Source organism: Macaca nemestrina, chromosome 11 (genome assembly GCF_043159975.1).
Source record: "Macaca nemestrina isolate mMacNem1 chromosome 11, mMacNem.hap1, whole genome shotgun sequence".
Classification (NCBI taxonomy): domain Eukaryota; kingdom Metazoa; phylum Chordata; class Mammalia; order Primates; family Cercopithecidae; genus Macaca; species Macaca nemestrina.
The window spans coordinates 125,593,257-125,608,134 of NC_092135.1; the positions used below are offsets into that span (position 1 = coordinate 125,593,257).

Below are 14,878 nucleotides of genomic sequence, written 5' to 3' on the forward strand. Positions count from 1 at the left end.
TTGGGGGTTTGTTCTGGTATCATTTAGTGGGTATAGGCTAGGAACGCCGCCCAGTATCCTATAGACAGGACATCCCAAGGCCCCCAAATTAGCTGGTCCAAAGATAAGGAGAGAAGAGCAAGGGCAAGGGTACTGCAGGAGTCAGAAAAGAGCTTGCTGTGTTCAGAAAACTCAAAATCCAGTGTGGTTGAGTGAGGACGATGAAGAATGAGGTAGACTGGGCTAGACTATGGAGCACTTTTCAGGCTATGGTGAGGAATTTGGAATTATCCTCAAAGCAGTGGAAAACCCTTGAACAGTTTTAAACAGAAGGGGAAGCGCTTTGCATATATAAGCGCTTAATAAATACTGTCTATTATTAATACTGTTATCATCATTGTGTCTTCCCTACTCTGCTCCAGACCCGGCCCATGCCTCAGCGCGGCCGCAGTGACTCCTCCTGGCCAGCAGAGGGCGCTAGCAGACACTTGGCCACCGGCCGCCTGGGGCGGGCCTCCTCTTGCCGTCCCCTTCCTCGTCTTTTCCCCTCAGGAGAAGTCGGGAAGGTGGCGGCGGCGGCGGCGGTTGTCCCGGCCGCGCCGGTTGGTGTGTCCCGTCAGCCCGCGTACCGCAGCGCCCGCGCCGCGTCGAGCCCAGTACAGCCGAGCCGCTGCGGCCGGGTCCGGCGCGGGCGGCGCGCGCTGACGGAGGGCGGCGGCCGCGGCCAGGGCGGCCCGTGGGACCGCGGGCCCCCGGCGCAGCGCCGCCCGGCTCCTGGCCCTGCCGGCCTCCTCCCTTGGCGCCGCGGCCATGGCGGCCAGCGCGAAGCGGAAGCAGGAGGAGAAGCACCTGAAGATGCTGCGGGACATGACCGGCCTCCCGCACAACCGAAAGTGCTTCGACTGCGACCAGCGTGGCCCCACCTACGTGAACATGACGGTCGGCTCCTTCGTGTGTACCTCCTGCTCCGGCAGCCTGTGAGTGCGGGGCAGCCAGGCTGGTGTCGGGCCCTTCCCGGGAGGTGGGGGAGCGGGCGGGGAGACCGGGACCCTGCCGGGGCCGGGGAAGCGCTGGGCGGCGTGGGAGGCTGTCAGAGGCGGCCGTTGGGCGCCGGCTGGCGGGCGCGGCGTGGGAGGCTGCGGGCTGGATGCGCTGGGCCGGAGCAGCCGGGCTGGAGCAGCCGGGCTGGGGATGCGCTTTCGGTTTTGCCGGGTAAGGGTTTACGTTCTGTGCTGCCTTCGTGGGTGGGACGTGGGCGGGGTTGGGGTCCAGGAGGGGGCGCCCGGGGCGAGCCTCCCTGGTCTCCGCCGAGCCTGCGGCCGCCGCCCTTGCTCTCCAGCTCCCCGGGGCGCCGGGCTGTGTTGGGGGGGAAGACGCTAGGAGGCCGGGGAGGTCCATGCGGGTCCTTTGTGTGCCCCGCCTCTCAGCGGCCCGGGCGCGGCGGTGCGGAGCGAGGCACCTGCTGGGCGCCTGTGCGGGGGGTCGGGGAGAAGCTGGGGTGGGAGGGAGGAGGGACGCCTGCCTCGCCGGTGCCTTTTTTCCTGGGTCGAGAGTACCTAGGTAACTGGGAGAAAGCAGGCACTTAGGAATAGTAGCAGGATGAAAGCATCTTGGTGGCAGATATGAATCCCCAGGGAGAAGTTCGAAAGGATTAATTGCGGGAGAGGGAGGCAGAGGAGCAGATTTGAAGCTGTGGGATTTTAGTTTTATGGTCCAAAGAGAGTGTTGAGGAGTTTGGGGAAAGTTTTAATGGCAATGAAGTACCGACTAGGAGCTATGTGGTTCTAAATATGATGGAGTTGTTTGTGAAACTTATCTGTATCTCGTTATCAATACCCGAGTGCCCTGGCTGTACACAGAAATGAGAGCTAGCAAGTCAGCATGATTTCAGAAAGACACTACCTTCTTGAGTTACTGGGATGATTTGTTTGTTCTTCTTTGCTTCATTAAGCTTTATTTTGATAAAGATTTTTATTGCCGTGCAATTTCATATGGAAAATGTACAGGTGGTTTTGGAATTGATAAAATGCTTTTATATTATTATCTTGTATTTAAAGTTACTAACAACGTAGCGGTTACTAAGTATTCTTAAAACCTTTGCTTGTGAGATTAATACTGAGACAAAGCACATAATACTTTATGTGGGAAAATTGATTTCTTAAAACTTAGAAAATACAGAACATGTCTAGTAATGTACTATTTGCTTTTTAAAGTTGGGCAAAGAGGCATTATTAGTATTACATGAGTTACTTCTTCAGCAGACATTTTTTTGGTGCCTATTAGGTTGTGTAAAGGCCCTGGGGTGTGCTAATAAATATAGCGAAGTCTTGTTCTCTTGGTTCTTACAGTTCAGTGGGGATGCAAAGTAAGAAAAATGTCATGGGCAAGTACTATGCTGAACTTTAAAATTGTTTGATATGAGAGTCCTCACGGTTACTTTTAGGCTGTGTAACCAGGGAAACACTCCGAGAAGTTGCCAGTTAATGATATTCTTGAATTACTACAGAATCACAGAGCTGGGTGGTATCAGGTAGGTAGCCTGGTTCATGCATTTCATTTACAGAAAAAGGAGTAAAGCTGGAAAGTTGTTACTTACGTTGGACAATATTGGTTCCAAAATGAAGCCAACAGAACAATTGTAATTGTATTTGATTTTTATTACATGGTTAAGATGTATGTCCTGCTTTTACTAAACACAGGTCCTTTAGTCCATGTAAAGTATTCGGTTTGAAAAAAATCCATATATTTACACTTCCGGATTTCTGACATTTCTGTGTAGTCCTTGTAAGTACAGCAGCAAATACGTAATATCAAGGAAATATTTTCAAATTTCTTCCTAGATACCACATTTCAGAAACATTGTATATAAAAGGATGTCTCAGCATAATGACAATTATTTATCCTAATGGAATTTAATCTGTGGCAGATAGGACTTCATTTCTCTGTTGAGTCATTCCACAAATATTTATTGCCCACTTGTCCTGTGTCATAAGTTACTTGGATCTTAACTGTTCTGTGGAGCGTGCCTTGTAAGTATGTAAACATAGAGTTACAATATATTGTAGTATTTCTTATCTGTGAATGAGATAGCCATGAAATATGTAAATGATATATAGCTTCTCTGGGAGTTGATGCCTGAGCAAAGACCTTTAAGGACAAATTATGCTTCATGTAGTTGAAAGATCAAGTACTTATGAGCTAGGTACACACGGCTTTGAATCCTGACTCCAAGTATTAGTTACGCAGTATTGAGAATGCCACTCAATCTATTTGAGCTTGAGTTTTCTCATATATGAAACATTGAGGATAAGATTTCCCTTGTAGGTTTTGGGTGTAGATTTGTTTTCAGTATTAAAAATAATGTATGTTAAACATCTCACGTATTGCCTGATGTATAGCAAGTGCCCCATAGACGAGAAGCATCAAGGGAGAGGACATTCCATGAGTAAGGGAACAATACTGTATGTGAAAAATATTAAATAAGAAGTATCCTAATAAAAATCTGTAACTTTGGATTTTATGGTTGTAACTCAAAACCGGAATCAAATTGGTTTAAAAATATGAAGGGTTTATTGATTGATTTTAAAGTAAAACTATCCAGTGGCTTAATAGTATTGCCTAGATTTTCCTCATTCAAGTATGGTTGTCCCCAGCTCCTGGGTGTACTGCCTTAATTATGTCGTTGGTCCAATACTTTCAAAAGTTCTGCATTTCCCTCTAATTGGGTTAGCTTAGATCATGCCACAACTGGACACATGTTCTACCCTGACTTCATTGTCACAAGGATCCCCAAATAGAGTTCCCAAATCTGAAATCTAGAATTCCTGGGATGTAGGGAATGAAGACTGGAGTGGCAACCATCAGATGTCTACTGCAGAACGTTGGAGGGACAATAGCTTCTGAAGATTTTTTTCTTTGACAAGCAATAGTGCAGGAAAATAATTTAGGAAGAATAATATGACTCAGGTTTAATAATTATGTATTTACTGTTTAGATGACATGGTATAATTGAAAGAATATGAATTTGAAGTCAGATTTTGACAGTGCTTTGTGGCTTAGGTCTAGGTATTAAACTAGGCCACTACGTGCAGGTTGGCCCAGATCCACCCTCTTAGCCTCAGTTTCTTTCTTTGTGATAAGAAGATAACGTATAGCTCAGGGTTGTTAAGAGGATTCAATGACACACATACTTACTGTATTTACTTATTGAGCACATACTGTATTTGAGGATAGGGCTAAGCACTGAAGTTACAAATATTGAAATAAGGCATGCTAGCTGCCATTCCTTGATTTACCTGGAAAATATGATACATAGCAAATAGTATCCACTATCATGAATTCTAAATCTTAGGATAGTGACATACCTTCTATCGTTTATACTAATACTTTTAAAAAAAATAAATTGAACTAGCATCTTGTTAATGTTACTAGAGTTGGAGCTAATCTTTCCTGTTTCTTGTTTTCCAGATGACTGTCCTATATGCTTGAATGATGTTCATTCAGAGTATATAACTGAATTTAGATTGTGAAACTTTAAAATGAACTTCAGAGTTAGATGCAGTTAAACTATTTGTTACTGAGGCAGAATGATGAAGGCATCCTGATTGGTTTGTCACTATCTTTTATTATCTTTCTGATTGTGTTTATGGAAATCCCTAAAATTATCAATGGACACTTCAAACATTTAGAATATAGCCAACAGTAAAATTGGCTTTCATGTTAAAGAACTTCTAGTTGATTTAAAGACTAGTTTTAGGTTAAATTATTTGTTTTATAGATACTATAAATATTAGTATAATTGATATGTAGTATAAAAGATTGTCCTATCCTTAAAAAGTGATCCATACATTTTTCAGTGAGGGTTTAGATAAAATAATAACATTTGAGAAAGAGGTTGCTGCTCTTAATACCATCTATTTTATGTGGACAGTGCATTTAAGCTTGAAATTTCACAGGTAATAAATGTAGCTGGATAGTAACTTATATTCCATTGAGTCTGTGTACATTTTGACTTTTGAGATGAATATTACAAAAATTTTAATTTTTTTAGATGACACATGAGAAGAGGTATTTAATGTTTTTATACAATTAGTAGCATTAGGATGGATTGCAAATCAGATGCTCTTTTGGAGCTCTGTATAATATTCAGGACCTTATGAGGTCACAGTGAGCAGGGATTTATATTCTTAATACCTTTTTTACTCCTTTTGGATACTCTGATATGGCCACATTAAGTATTTAGAGTAAGTGGCCAAAATATTTTACATTTTTTCTTTGGTTTTTTTTTTTTTTTTTTTTTTTTTTTGAGATGGAATCTGTGATCTCGGCTCACCGCAACCTCTGCCTCCTGGGTTTGAGCCATTCTCCTGCCTCAGACTCCCGACTCGCTGGGATTACAGGCAGCCATCACCATGCCCGGCTAGTTTTTGTATTTTTAGTAGAGATGGGGTTTCGCCATGTTGACCTGGCTGGTCTTGAACTCCTGACCTCAGTTGATCCGCTGCCTTGGCCTCTCAAAGTGCTGGAATTACAGGCATGAGCCACCTCGCCTGGCCTACATACTTTTTCATTTGCGAAGGACATTTTTATTTTAAGCAAATATTTAGTAAGTGCCAGATACTAGCCCATGTGCTGGAGATATAACAGTGAAAGTATTTATTGAAAAAAATAAAAACTATCGAGTGCTAGCTGTGTGACAGACATTCTAGTAACAGTGATATGAGGAAGGTACTGTTATCCAAGCTCAACTTTAAGTTGTAAAATTAGTGCACACTCTCAGTGTTTCGCTGTTACAACCTGCTGGAAGTTGGGATCTGGAACTGATGCTGATTCCACCACCAAAGAATGTATGGTTACCATGGTTACTGTAAATTGTTGTGAATTCTATATTTTGGGGATTTAAATGGTAGATTTTACTTCATTGTATTTTAAATGGCAGGATAGACTTACCTTTTTTTTTTTTTTTTTTGAGATGGAGTTTCACTCATTGCCCAGGCTGGAGTGCAGTGTGGCGCGATCTCAGCTCACTGCAACCTCTGCCTCCCAGGTTCAAGCAACTCTCCTGCCTCAGCCTCCCAAGCAGCTGGGATTACAGGCATGCACCACCATGCCCGGCTAAATTTTTTTGTATTTTTAGTAGGGACGGGGTTTCACCAGCTGGTCTTGAACTTCTGGACCTCAGGTGATCCACCTACCTCGATCTCCCAAAGTGCTGGGATTACAAGCATGAGCCACCATGCTTAGCCCAGAATAGATATTTTATGATGCATCATAAATGTTTGTTTATGGCTGTGTCATGCTTTTTATTATTTTTAAGGAACTTCTTAGCTCCAAAATGTGTGTTCTTATCTTTGAGTTTTATTGAGAAAATACTGTTGTGTATTCTGAATTCAATGGGAAAGATGGTGCCATTCCAACAGCAATTCTTTTGAATTTGGCATGTCCATACTACCATGTGCTGTAATTCTCGTGCTATTTTTTTATAGTTGAATTCTAATTAGAACCCCTCATTCTGTGCAGTCAGGATTGCTAGTGGATAAGTTTATAAAAAAATTCAGTTAAAGCAAACAATCAGTAAAGAAAAAAAAATACATACATGCACACATACATATATGTGTATCTATTATATATACATATATAATATATATTTAGCAAGCATAGGTTTTTTTTTGTTTGTTTGGGTTTTGTTGTTGTTTTGTGACAGGGTCTCACTCTGTCACTCAGGCTAGAGTACAGTGACATTATCGTGGTTCACTGTAGCCTTGACCTCCCCGGGTTTAGGTGATCCTCCGACCTCAGCTTCCCAGGTACCTGGGACTACAGGTGTGTGCTACCATGCCCAGCTAATTTTTGTAGAGATGGGGTTTCGCCATGTTGTCCAGGCTGATCTCCAACTCCTGGCTCAAGCAATCCTCCCACCTTGGTCTTCCAAATTGTGGGGATTACGAGCCTGAGTTATCATGCCCTGCCTCAAGCTTAGGTTTTTAAATTTTAACATACAACTGTTAATTTCCTGGCACATAAGACTTTGAATATGGGTCCACTGGTTAGATTCTTTGTCCACCAATATAATTTATGTCCACTTACATATAATTTATGTCCAGTTATATATAATTGTCCACTAATATGCTATTTATGATTTTTAGAATTTTAATGTACTTATAAAACAGTTTGAATGCTGAATTCTTCTAGATTTTTATGATTTTTCTCTCAGTCTTTTATAGTCCTTTTCCGTGGTCAAATAACAGCTTATCCTAGTGACTTGTTTTAGTCTCTAAAAATACTTAGTTTACATGGAAATAATTCTTCTTACTCCTGCCATTGTTTTACATGACATTCACTTAAACTATATACTTACCAAGTACCATACCAACTGTATTACCAAATACTATACCAGACAAATTTTGATAAGCATAAAACTCACTCACTCCTGAGAGAGGAGCAGGAGAGAGTGGCCTTCTAGCCATGAATGTTCATTGTGCAGTAGGCATTAACTTTAGGTTTTTCAGAGAGAAGGAGGAACATAGATTTAACCAGCAAATTGGATAAGAAAGACTCTTCTGTATGGTGCTATGGGGTACCTTTTATACTGGGAAAACTCCAGCATTCGGGGAGTGGTGACATCATTTGACCATAACCGCGTATAAAGGTATCATTGCCTTGTTAAGCCTTTTTCTGTTCCTTATTCATTCATCTATCGTTTTTGGCATGTGATTTTTAAACACTGGCTTTTAGTTTCAAAGTGGATAAAATACAGTTTAGATTAAATTTATATTAAATTTTATAATATTAGTGCATTATAAATGAAAAGAATTAAGACTTTGTTTTAAAAGAACTTGCTGATCTCTGGATCTCAATTTGAAAATCATTGTCTCTTTGGAAACCTCTGTATCTGTTCCAATAGCATTCTTTGGAAAACAGGCAGATCTCCTTATTTGATATTTTCCTTCTTTTCTATGCAGCATGCATGATGTTCACATTTGTGAGAAACTGCTATGGAAATATTCAGGACTAGGTGTTATTACCCCCCTCATTTTTTCCCCCACTCTGTAATGTGTTTTATAATTCAAATCAAAGTGATGATTGTCTAGGGAGATACAACTTGGATACCTTTAATGTATGTAAAAAACGTTTTTAAATCATTTATAACTTTGAGTACTTAGATTAATAGCATGTTCCTTGTGACATCTTTTACAACCTTACACATGAGAACCATTGCTAAAGACATCTGATTGAACATTAGAATGAAATTCATGAACTATACAGTGGAGACAGGAAACTTATTTGAATTGTCTGAAATACAGAGAATTAATTTTTGTTTGAGTTAGAACATACTTTGCTCAAAGACTTCTGACTAAGATAGCAGTCATTTTGATTGACACCGTACATGTTTTGTAGAGGTCATAATTATACCTTGCTTTTATTCTGGTTGCTTATTTTAAGAGGAATGTTAACAAACTGGAGCATGCTCCAAGGAATCTGATCAAGATGGTAAGGAAGTTTGAAACTATGTATTAGAGGAACATTTGCAGGAACCAAAAATGCTACTAGCTTAAAGAAGAAAATATTAGACGATGGGGGAGCTGTACACATGATCACCGTCATTGGATAATTTAAGGCATTGGGAGAGGTAATAGATTTGTTTTTATGACTCTAGGGGGAGATGCACCACCAGCGTTTGTAAGTTATGGAGAAACAGTATACGTTTAGAAAAGGAAAGAGGAATTTTCCTTGTAATTGTCAGATTCCAAAAATTCTTGTCTTTCCGTATTTCTTATTTTATTTTATTTTACTTTATTTTTGAGACGGAGACTCACTCCATCTCCCAGGCTGGAGTGCAGTGGCGCCTTCTCAGCTCACTGCAACCTTCATCTCTCAGGTTCAAGCGATTCTCCTGCCTCAGCCTCCCTGGTAGCTGGGATTACAGGCATGAGCTGTAATGAACTTCCTTCATTATGATCAGACGCATCAGCTACTTTTTTTTTTTAATTTTTATTTTTTCACCGTTTCTGGGTAGTTTTGTAATCTTCTGCTCTGGAAATGCTGCTGTCTAGGCCTGCTGTGCGCCTCTCATACCGGAACTTTTCTTCTGCCTTTATTCTGGAAATTCCTTTCACCTGTAACCTATGTTAGATGCTGTCTTTCCAGGACCCCCACATTTCCATTAACCTCCTGATGAAAGGTGAATGAGAGGTCATTTTTGAAAGGCACAAAGCTGAAAATGTTTTATTCTGCCCTCATTTAAAAAATTAGTTTGTCTACTTTCACAATGGTGAAAATAATTTACCCTTGAAACTTTTAATATATTGCTTAGTTGTCTTCAAACCTTCAGTGTTGCTGTTGAGAAGTCTGATGCTGTTCTTATTACTGAGTCTTTCTGACCCACTTTTTTTCTTCCGTCTTTGGAGTATGTGAGATCTTCTTTTCTTCCTGCTGTTCAGAACCTCATATTGAAGTATTTTGGTGTAGGTCTTTTGTGCAGTGTTTTAGGCTTTTTTTTTTTTTTTTTTGACTCTGTTTGGAAACTCACGCTTTTTATAGTTGAGACATATTTTTTCCAGTCTTCTTTTTTGGGGAATATAAAAGCCTATGATGCCACTGTTTTGGGAGCCAAGTTGAGGGAGGTGACTCTTATTCTGTGTGTACGATCTTAGATAATCCTCCAGCTTTTAACATGGTGCCTAACAAGAATCTTCAGCAGTGTCTGAGTTTGAAGTCTCTGTGGTATAACGTCTTTAATTTAAAACTTTCCTTCAGACTTCTGCCTAGGGCTGGTGGGAGTATGCTTTTGGCTGTTGAGGAGCTGGAGAGTCTAATGATTTCTGACCCCACTTTAAGCCTCACCTGTATCCAGTTCCTTCAGTAAATCTTCATAGGTCCTGTGGCTATGAAGTTTCCAGTTGGCTTCTCCCACCTTTGCAGAAGCTTTTGTTTTGGCTTTCTCCATAAAGTCAGTTACTGCTGGTATTTTGTTTTTCTTCCAAATTTTGTTATTTAGAGAACTGTCGTGTGTTTTTGGGCTCCTCTCTTGTTCTCTGACCTTCTGTCTAGTTATTTTAATTTTTGTGGGCACATAGTAGGTGTTTGTGTGAGGTACACAAGATGTTTTTGATATAGGCATTCAGTGTGAGATAAACACATCAAGGTAACCCTCTGTCTCTTGTGGGTTAATACTTTCTTATTCCTTTACTGTCATTTCATTGGGGGTTTGGGGATATGAAGACATTGAGATTTTGTCCACTACTCTTAACTAGAATGCCTTAATTGGGTTTAAATCATAACTTGAATATTATTTTTTAGATGCTTGCTCTAAGTGTTACAAGGACCTTATTGTGTAGTATTTGTGGCTTTTCCAGAAACTCAGAATAACAATTAGAATTTATATCACACTTATTATTGTATGGAAAGCTAAATATATTCAGTTTTTTAATATTGGACTCTGGATAGATGAATATTTTGGACTAGCCAACCTATATGATGTCTTGGCATCAATAGTTTGTAGATTTGATAACCTACTAAAGGCACCTTCCATCTGTTCTAGATTTTATTTTATTTTATTTTATTTTTTGAGACAGAGTCTTGCTCTGTCGCCCAGGCTGGAGTGCAGTGGCCGGATCTCAGCTCACTGCAAGCTCCGCCTCCCGGGTTTACGCCATTCTCCTGCCTCAGCCTCCCGAGTAGCTGGGACTACAGGCGCCTGCCACCTCGCCCGGCTAGTTTTTTGTATTTTTTAGTAGAGACGGGGTTTCACCGTGTTATCCAGGATGGTCTCGATCTCCTGACCTCGTGATCCGCCCGTCTCCGCCTCCCAAAGTGCTGGGATTACAGGCTTGAGCCACCGCGCCTGGCCTGTTCTAGATTTTAAATGTATAATTTTATACTATGAAACATATCTAATATTTTTAGTAAATAACTAGGATGGGCTAGATCTAAATGTCAACTTTATTACTTTCTGCCAATATTATTAGCAACTACATAAACTTCCACAGGTTATTAAAAATATTTTAACCAGCTTCTCCCCCAGCAGGATAAAAACAATGAATAAAACTAACTAAATAAGCTTTCCTACTTACTCATCCAGCACAGATTGTTGTTTGAATTGAACAAATGGCTATTTGCAAGATGATTTGAGGCCTAGTTAAGTGCAGCGTACTGATGGACATATGGAATGAGTCACACCATCTGGTTACAGTCGTACCTGGGTGGTGGTCATTAAAACTAAATCTCCTGGGGATCTGCAAATGGCTTAATTATACCACAAAGATGTATTGGGCTGCACCAGTGGGCTACTTTGAACTTCTTGAAACCAATTAACTTGGAAACATGTTTTCAAGATATGAAAGTCTTTTTTTTTTTTTTTTGCACAGAACTGAAGACTTAAAATGTGTATTTGAGGATCTGGAATGGGTGATACTTCAGTATTGGCCCTATAAAAGTAATGTGGTTTACATACCCAACACTTTCATCCAATAGTTATGACTAATATCATTACAGAAAGGTGTTTTATAAACACTGAATTCACCCTGCAGCTAGAAGAACTTTGGCAAAGAAGGGAGGTGACACCAGGTTCCAGGAATACATCTTAAAAATACTTGTTTTGATTCACTACAGGATTTTATTCACTTAAGTGATCAAATTTGGTAGGTGGAGATAGTCTGCTAATGATATATTTATTTTAATTAGTCTAAAAATTGTGGTTACTATAGATAGTAACATGAAATCAGGACTACAGTTTTTTTGTTTCTTAACATATATTATCATTTTTTGATATACAGTTCCGTGAATCTTAACTTATGTATACATTCATATACCATCACTAAAATTAGAACATGCAAGTTTTCCATCACCCCAAAAAACTTTCAGCCCTTGTTTTTACTGTACTCCTGGCAATTACTGATCTGTTCTCCAACACTGCAGGTTTTGTCTTTCCAAGAATGTTGTGTAAATGGACTCATAACTTTTCTAGATTGCCTTTTTTCACTCAGCATAATATCCTTAAGATTAATCCAGGTTTGTTGTTGTTTATCTTAATAGTTTGTTCCTCCTTGTTGCTAAGTAGTATTCCATTGCTTGTTTGTTTTTCCATTCTTCATTTGAGGAGTTTCTAGTTTTTGATATATATGAATGGAAATGCTGTAAATGTTTATGCACAGGTTTTTGGGTGAACATAAGTTTTCATTTCACTTGGGTAAATATCTAGGGCTAGGTTGTATGGCACATGCATGTTTAATTTTATTAAAAATTGACCAAGTTTTTTTTGGCATTGTGTTGATTTTCCCTTTTACTTGTGGAATTGCATTTTCTTTTATGGTCACAGTTGAAATTGTGCTATTGATATTAACATTCCAGAGTCAATCAGTATTTTAATCTTCTATTAATACAAGGTCTTTAAAAATACAAAGTAGTTTCATTTAAGTGGGTTTTTTTTGTTGTTGTTTTTTGAGATGGAGTTTTACTCTGTGGCCCAGGCACAGTGGCGGGATCTTGGCTTACTACAACCTCCGCCTCCCAGGTTCAAGTGATTCTGCTGCCTCAGACTCCTGAGTAGCTGGGATTGAGGATTGCCACCACATCGGCTATTTTTTGTATTTTTAGTAGAGATGGGGTTTTAACCATGTTGGCCAGGCTGGTCACGAACTCCTGACCACAGGTGATCCACCTGCCTGCTGGGATTACAGGCGTGAGCCACCGCGCCCGGCTCATTTAAGTGTTATTTTTGGTAAACATATTATTTGTCCCTTTTTTCCTTCTGTAAATTGGATGTTACTATAATAAGATATTTGTTTAGATTTGCCAGTTACAGTTTTCTTTGCTTACCCTTTTGTGTCTCTGGACTTTCTTGGGTCATTTTTCTTCTTAAAGTATATACAGTATAAGCTTCTTTAACGAAGATCTCTGGATTTTTTTTGTTTTTGAGATGGAGTCTCACTCTGTTAGCCAGGCTGGAGTGCAGTGGCATGATCTTGGCTCACTGTAACCTCTGTCTCCTGAGTTCAAGTGGTCTTCCTGCCTCAGCCTCCCCAGTAGCTGGGATTATAAGTGTGCACCACCATGCCCAGTTAATTTTTGTATTTTTTCATTGTTGTTAATTGAGATGGGGTTTCACCATGTTGGCCAGGCTGGTCTCGAACTCCTGAACTCAAGTGATCTGCCCACCTTGGCCTCCTGAAGTGCTGGGATTACACACATAAGCCACCGTGCCTGGCCTAGTGGTTTTTTTTTGTTTGTTTGTTTTTGTTTTTTTATCTGAAGATACTGTTATTTTGATCTTATACTTCAAATACAGCTTTGCTGGATTCACAAGTTATTTTTTCTTACCGCTTGAAGATAATATTCCATGGTCTTCTCCCTTCCATTGAGAAGTCTACTGCTAGCCAAATTTTGTTCCCTATATTTTCTTTCCAGTTGCTTTTAAGATCTTCTCTGTCTTTGAAGTTTCACTGAATTGTTCCTTTTTTTTTTTTTTTTGAGACGGAGTCTTGCTCTGTCGCCCAGGCTAGAGTGCAATGGTGTGATCTTGGCTCACTGAAGCCTCCGCCTTGGCAGGTTCAAGTGATTCTCCTGCCTCAGCCTCCTGAGTAGCTAGGATTACAGGTACCTGTAATCAGGTACCATGCCCAGCTAATTTTTTTTTTTTTTTTCTTTTCGGTAGAGATGGGGTTTTACTAGGTTGGCCAGGCTGGTCTGGAACTCCTGACCTCAGATGATCCACCTGCCTTGGCCTCCTAGAGTACTGGGATTACAGATGTGAGCCACTGCACCCAGCCCGAATTGTTTTCAAATTGAATTTTATTTATCTGTATTTTGATGGGCTGTGCTTTTTTATCTTAAAAGTTAAAGCACAATTGTGAGTGCATAATGTCATACTTTTTAAAATTGTCACTTATTTAACCATTTCCTTTTTGGTGTGAAATATTTCTGATGTTTTCCTATTATGAATAATGTTTGGTGAACATCTTGTACATAGGTGGTCAGCTGTATTTCCAATTCTTTTTTTAGAATTGATTCCCAAAAGTGGCATAGCTGGGTCAAATGGGAATAATGAGGTTCTTAATAAAAATTGGTGAGTTTATCCCACTATCAGTGTTTGAGACTACTCATTTTTTGGCATGGGGTGGGTAAGGTGGGGTGTGGGTGGTGTGGGGGCGAGACTGCTCATTTTTGTTGCAGCTCATCACTCCGACATTAAGACATTGATGGAATCAGTCTTCAGCTTTGTCTCAGACTCTTATAAGCATATAAAATCCATGTACAAAGCTTTTGAAGGCTAAAAAATGAAAAATCCGTGTACAGCCTTGCATTGAGAATATAGTTAATATCCCTGAATAAATGGAATATAAAAGAGCAATTAGAGAAAGCAACATGAACGCATAAAATTTCCTCGTGGTTACTCAATTTGTGTAATAAGTGTAGCCTTGTAAAATTGTCTGCCATTTTGTAAATTGAATCCTATTGTGAGTGTACTGAGAAAGTTCATTTGAGTAAATCCTGTAACGGGTAACAAATCCTGTAACAGATTTCACTTGGAAAAAATGTCCTTTCCTCATTTGGTTGTGAGTACATTCTGGTTGTACTTGTTTCATAAGTTTAAAATTTTGTTCACTTATTTAGTTAATATGAATACCTTCTTTGTGCATTAATAGACCCTGTGATATGGTAGGGCCTGGGATATGTTTACACACTGTACTGCATTTGTAAGATTACATATGTGTGATGTAACTTAAAGATTTAGGGTTAGCTTTATGAATTGTTGTTTCCTCATTGAACAATTTGAGAAGTATACGGGTATAGTTGTTCGCTCCAAAATTTCCAAAACATACATCCTTTTAATAGTGTTTGATATTTCATCATCAGAAAGTTACTCCTTTGCATTTTCCATTTTTAAAAAGGAGATATTGCC

The 14,878-nt window shown here is 39.8% G+C and overlaps 1 protein-coding gene across 10 annotated transcripts in view; it reads left to right on the plus strand.

The window, feature by feature from the left end:
* The first annotated feature begins 504 nt into the window (after positions 1-504).
* Positions 505-14,878, plus strand: part of LOC105473976 (ArfGAP with FG repeats 1) — a 90,477-nt gene continuing 76,103 nt past the window's right edge. For 4 of the 10 annotated variants that reach the window (XM_011728265.3, XM_011728268.3, XM_011728269.3 and 1 more), the window contains exon 1: positions 505-956. In XM_011728265.3, the coding sequence (XP_011726567.1) occupies positions 790-956 (167 nt within the window). In that variant the 5' untranslated portion in view covers positions 505-789. Of the gene's footprint in view, positions 957-2,111; positions 2,510-14,878 lie in introns of those variants that run through there. The other 6 variants (XM_011728263.3, XM_011728262.3, XM_011728270.3 and 3 more) reach the window with 6 other exon arrangements.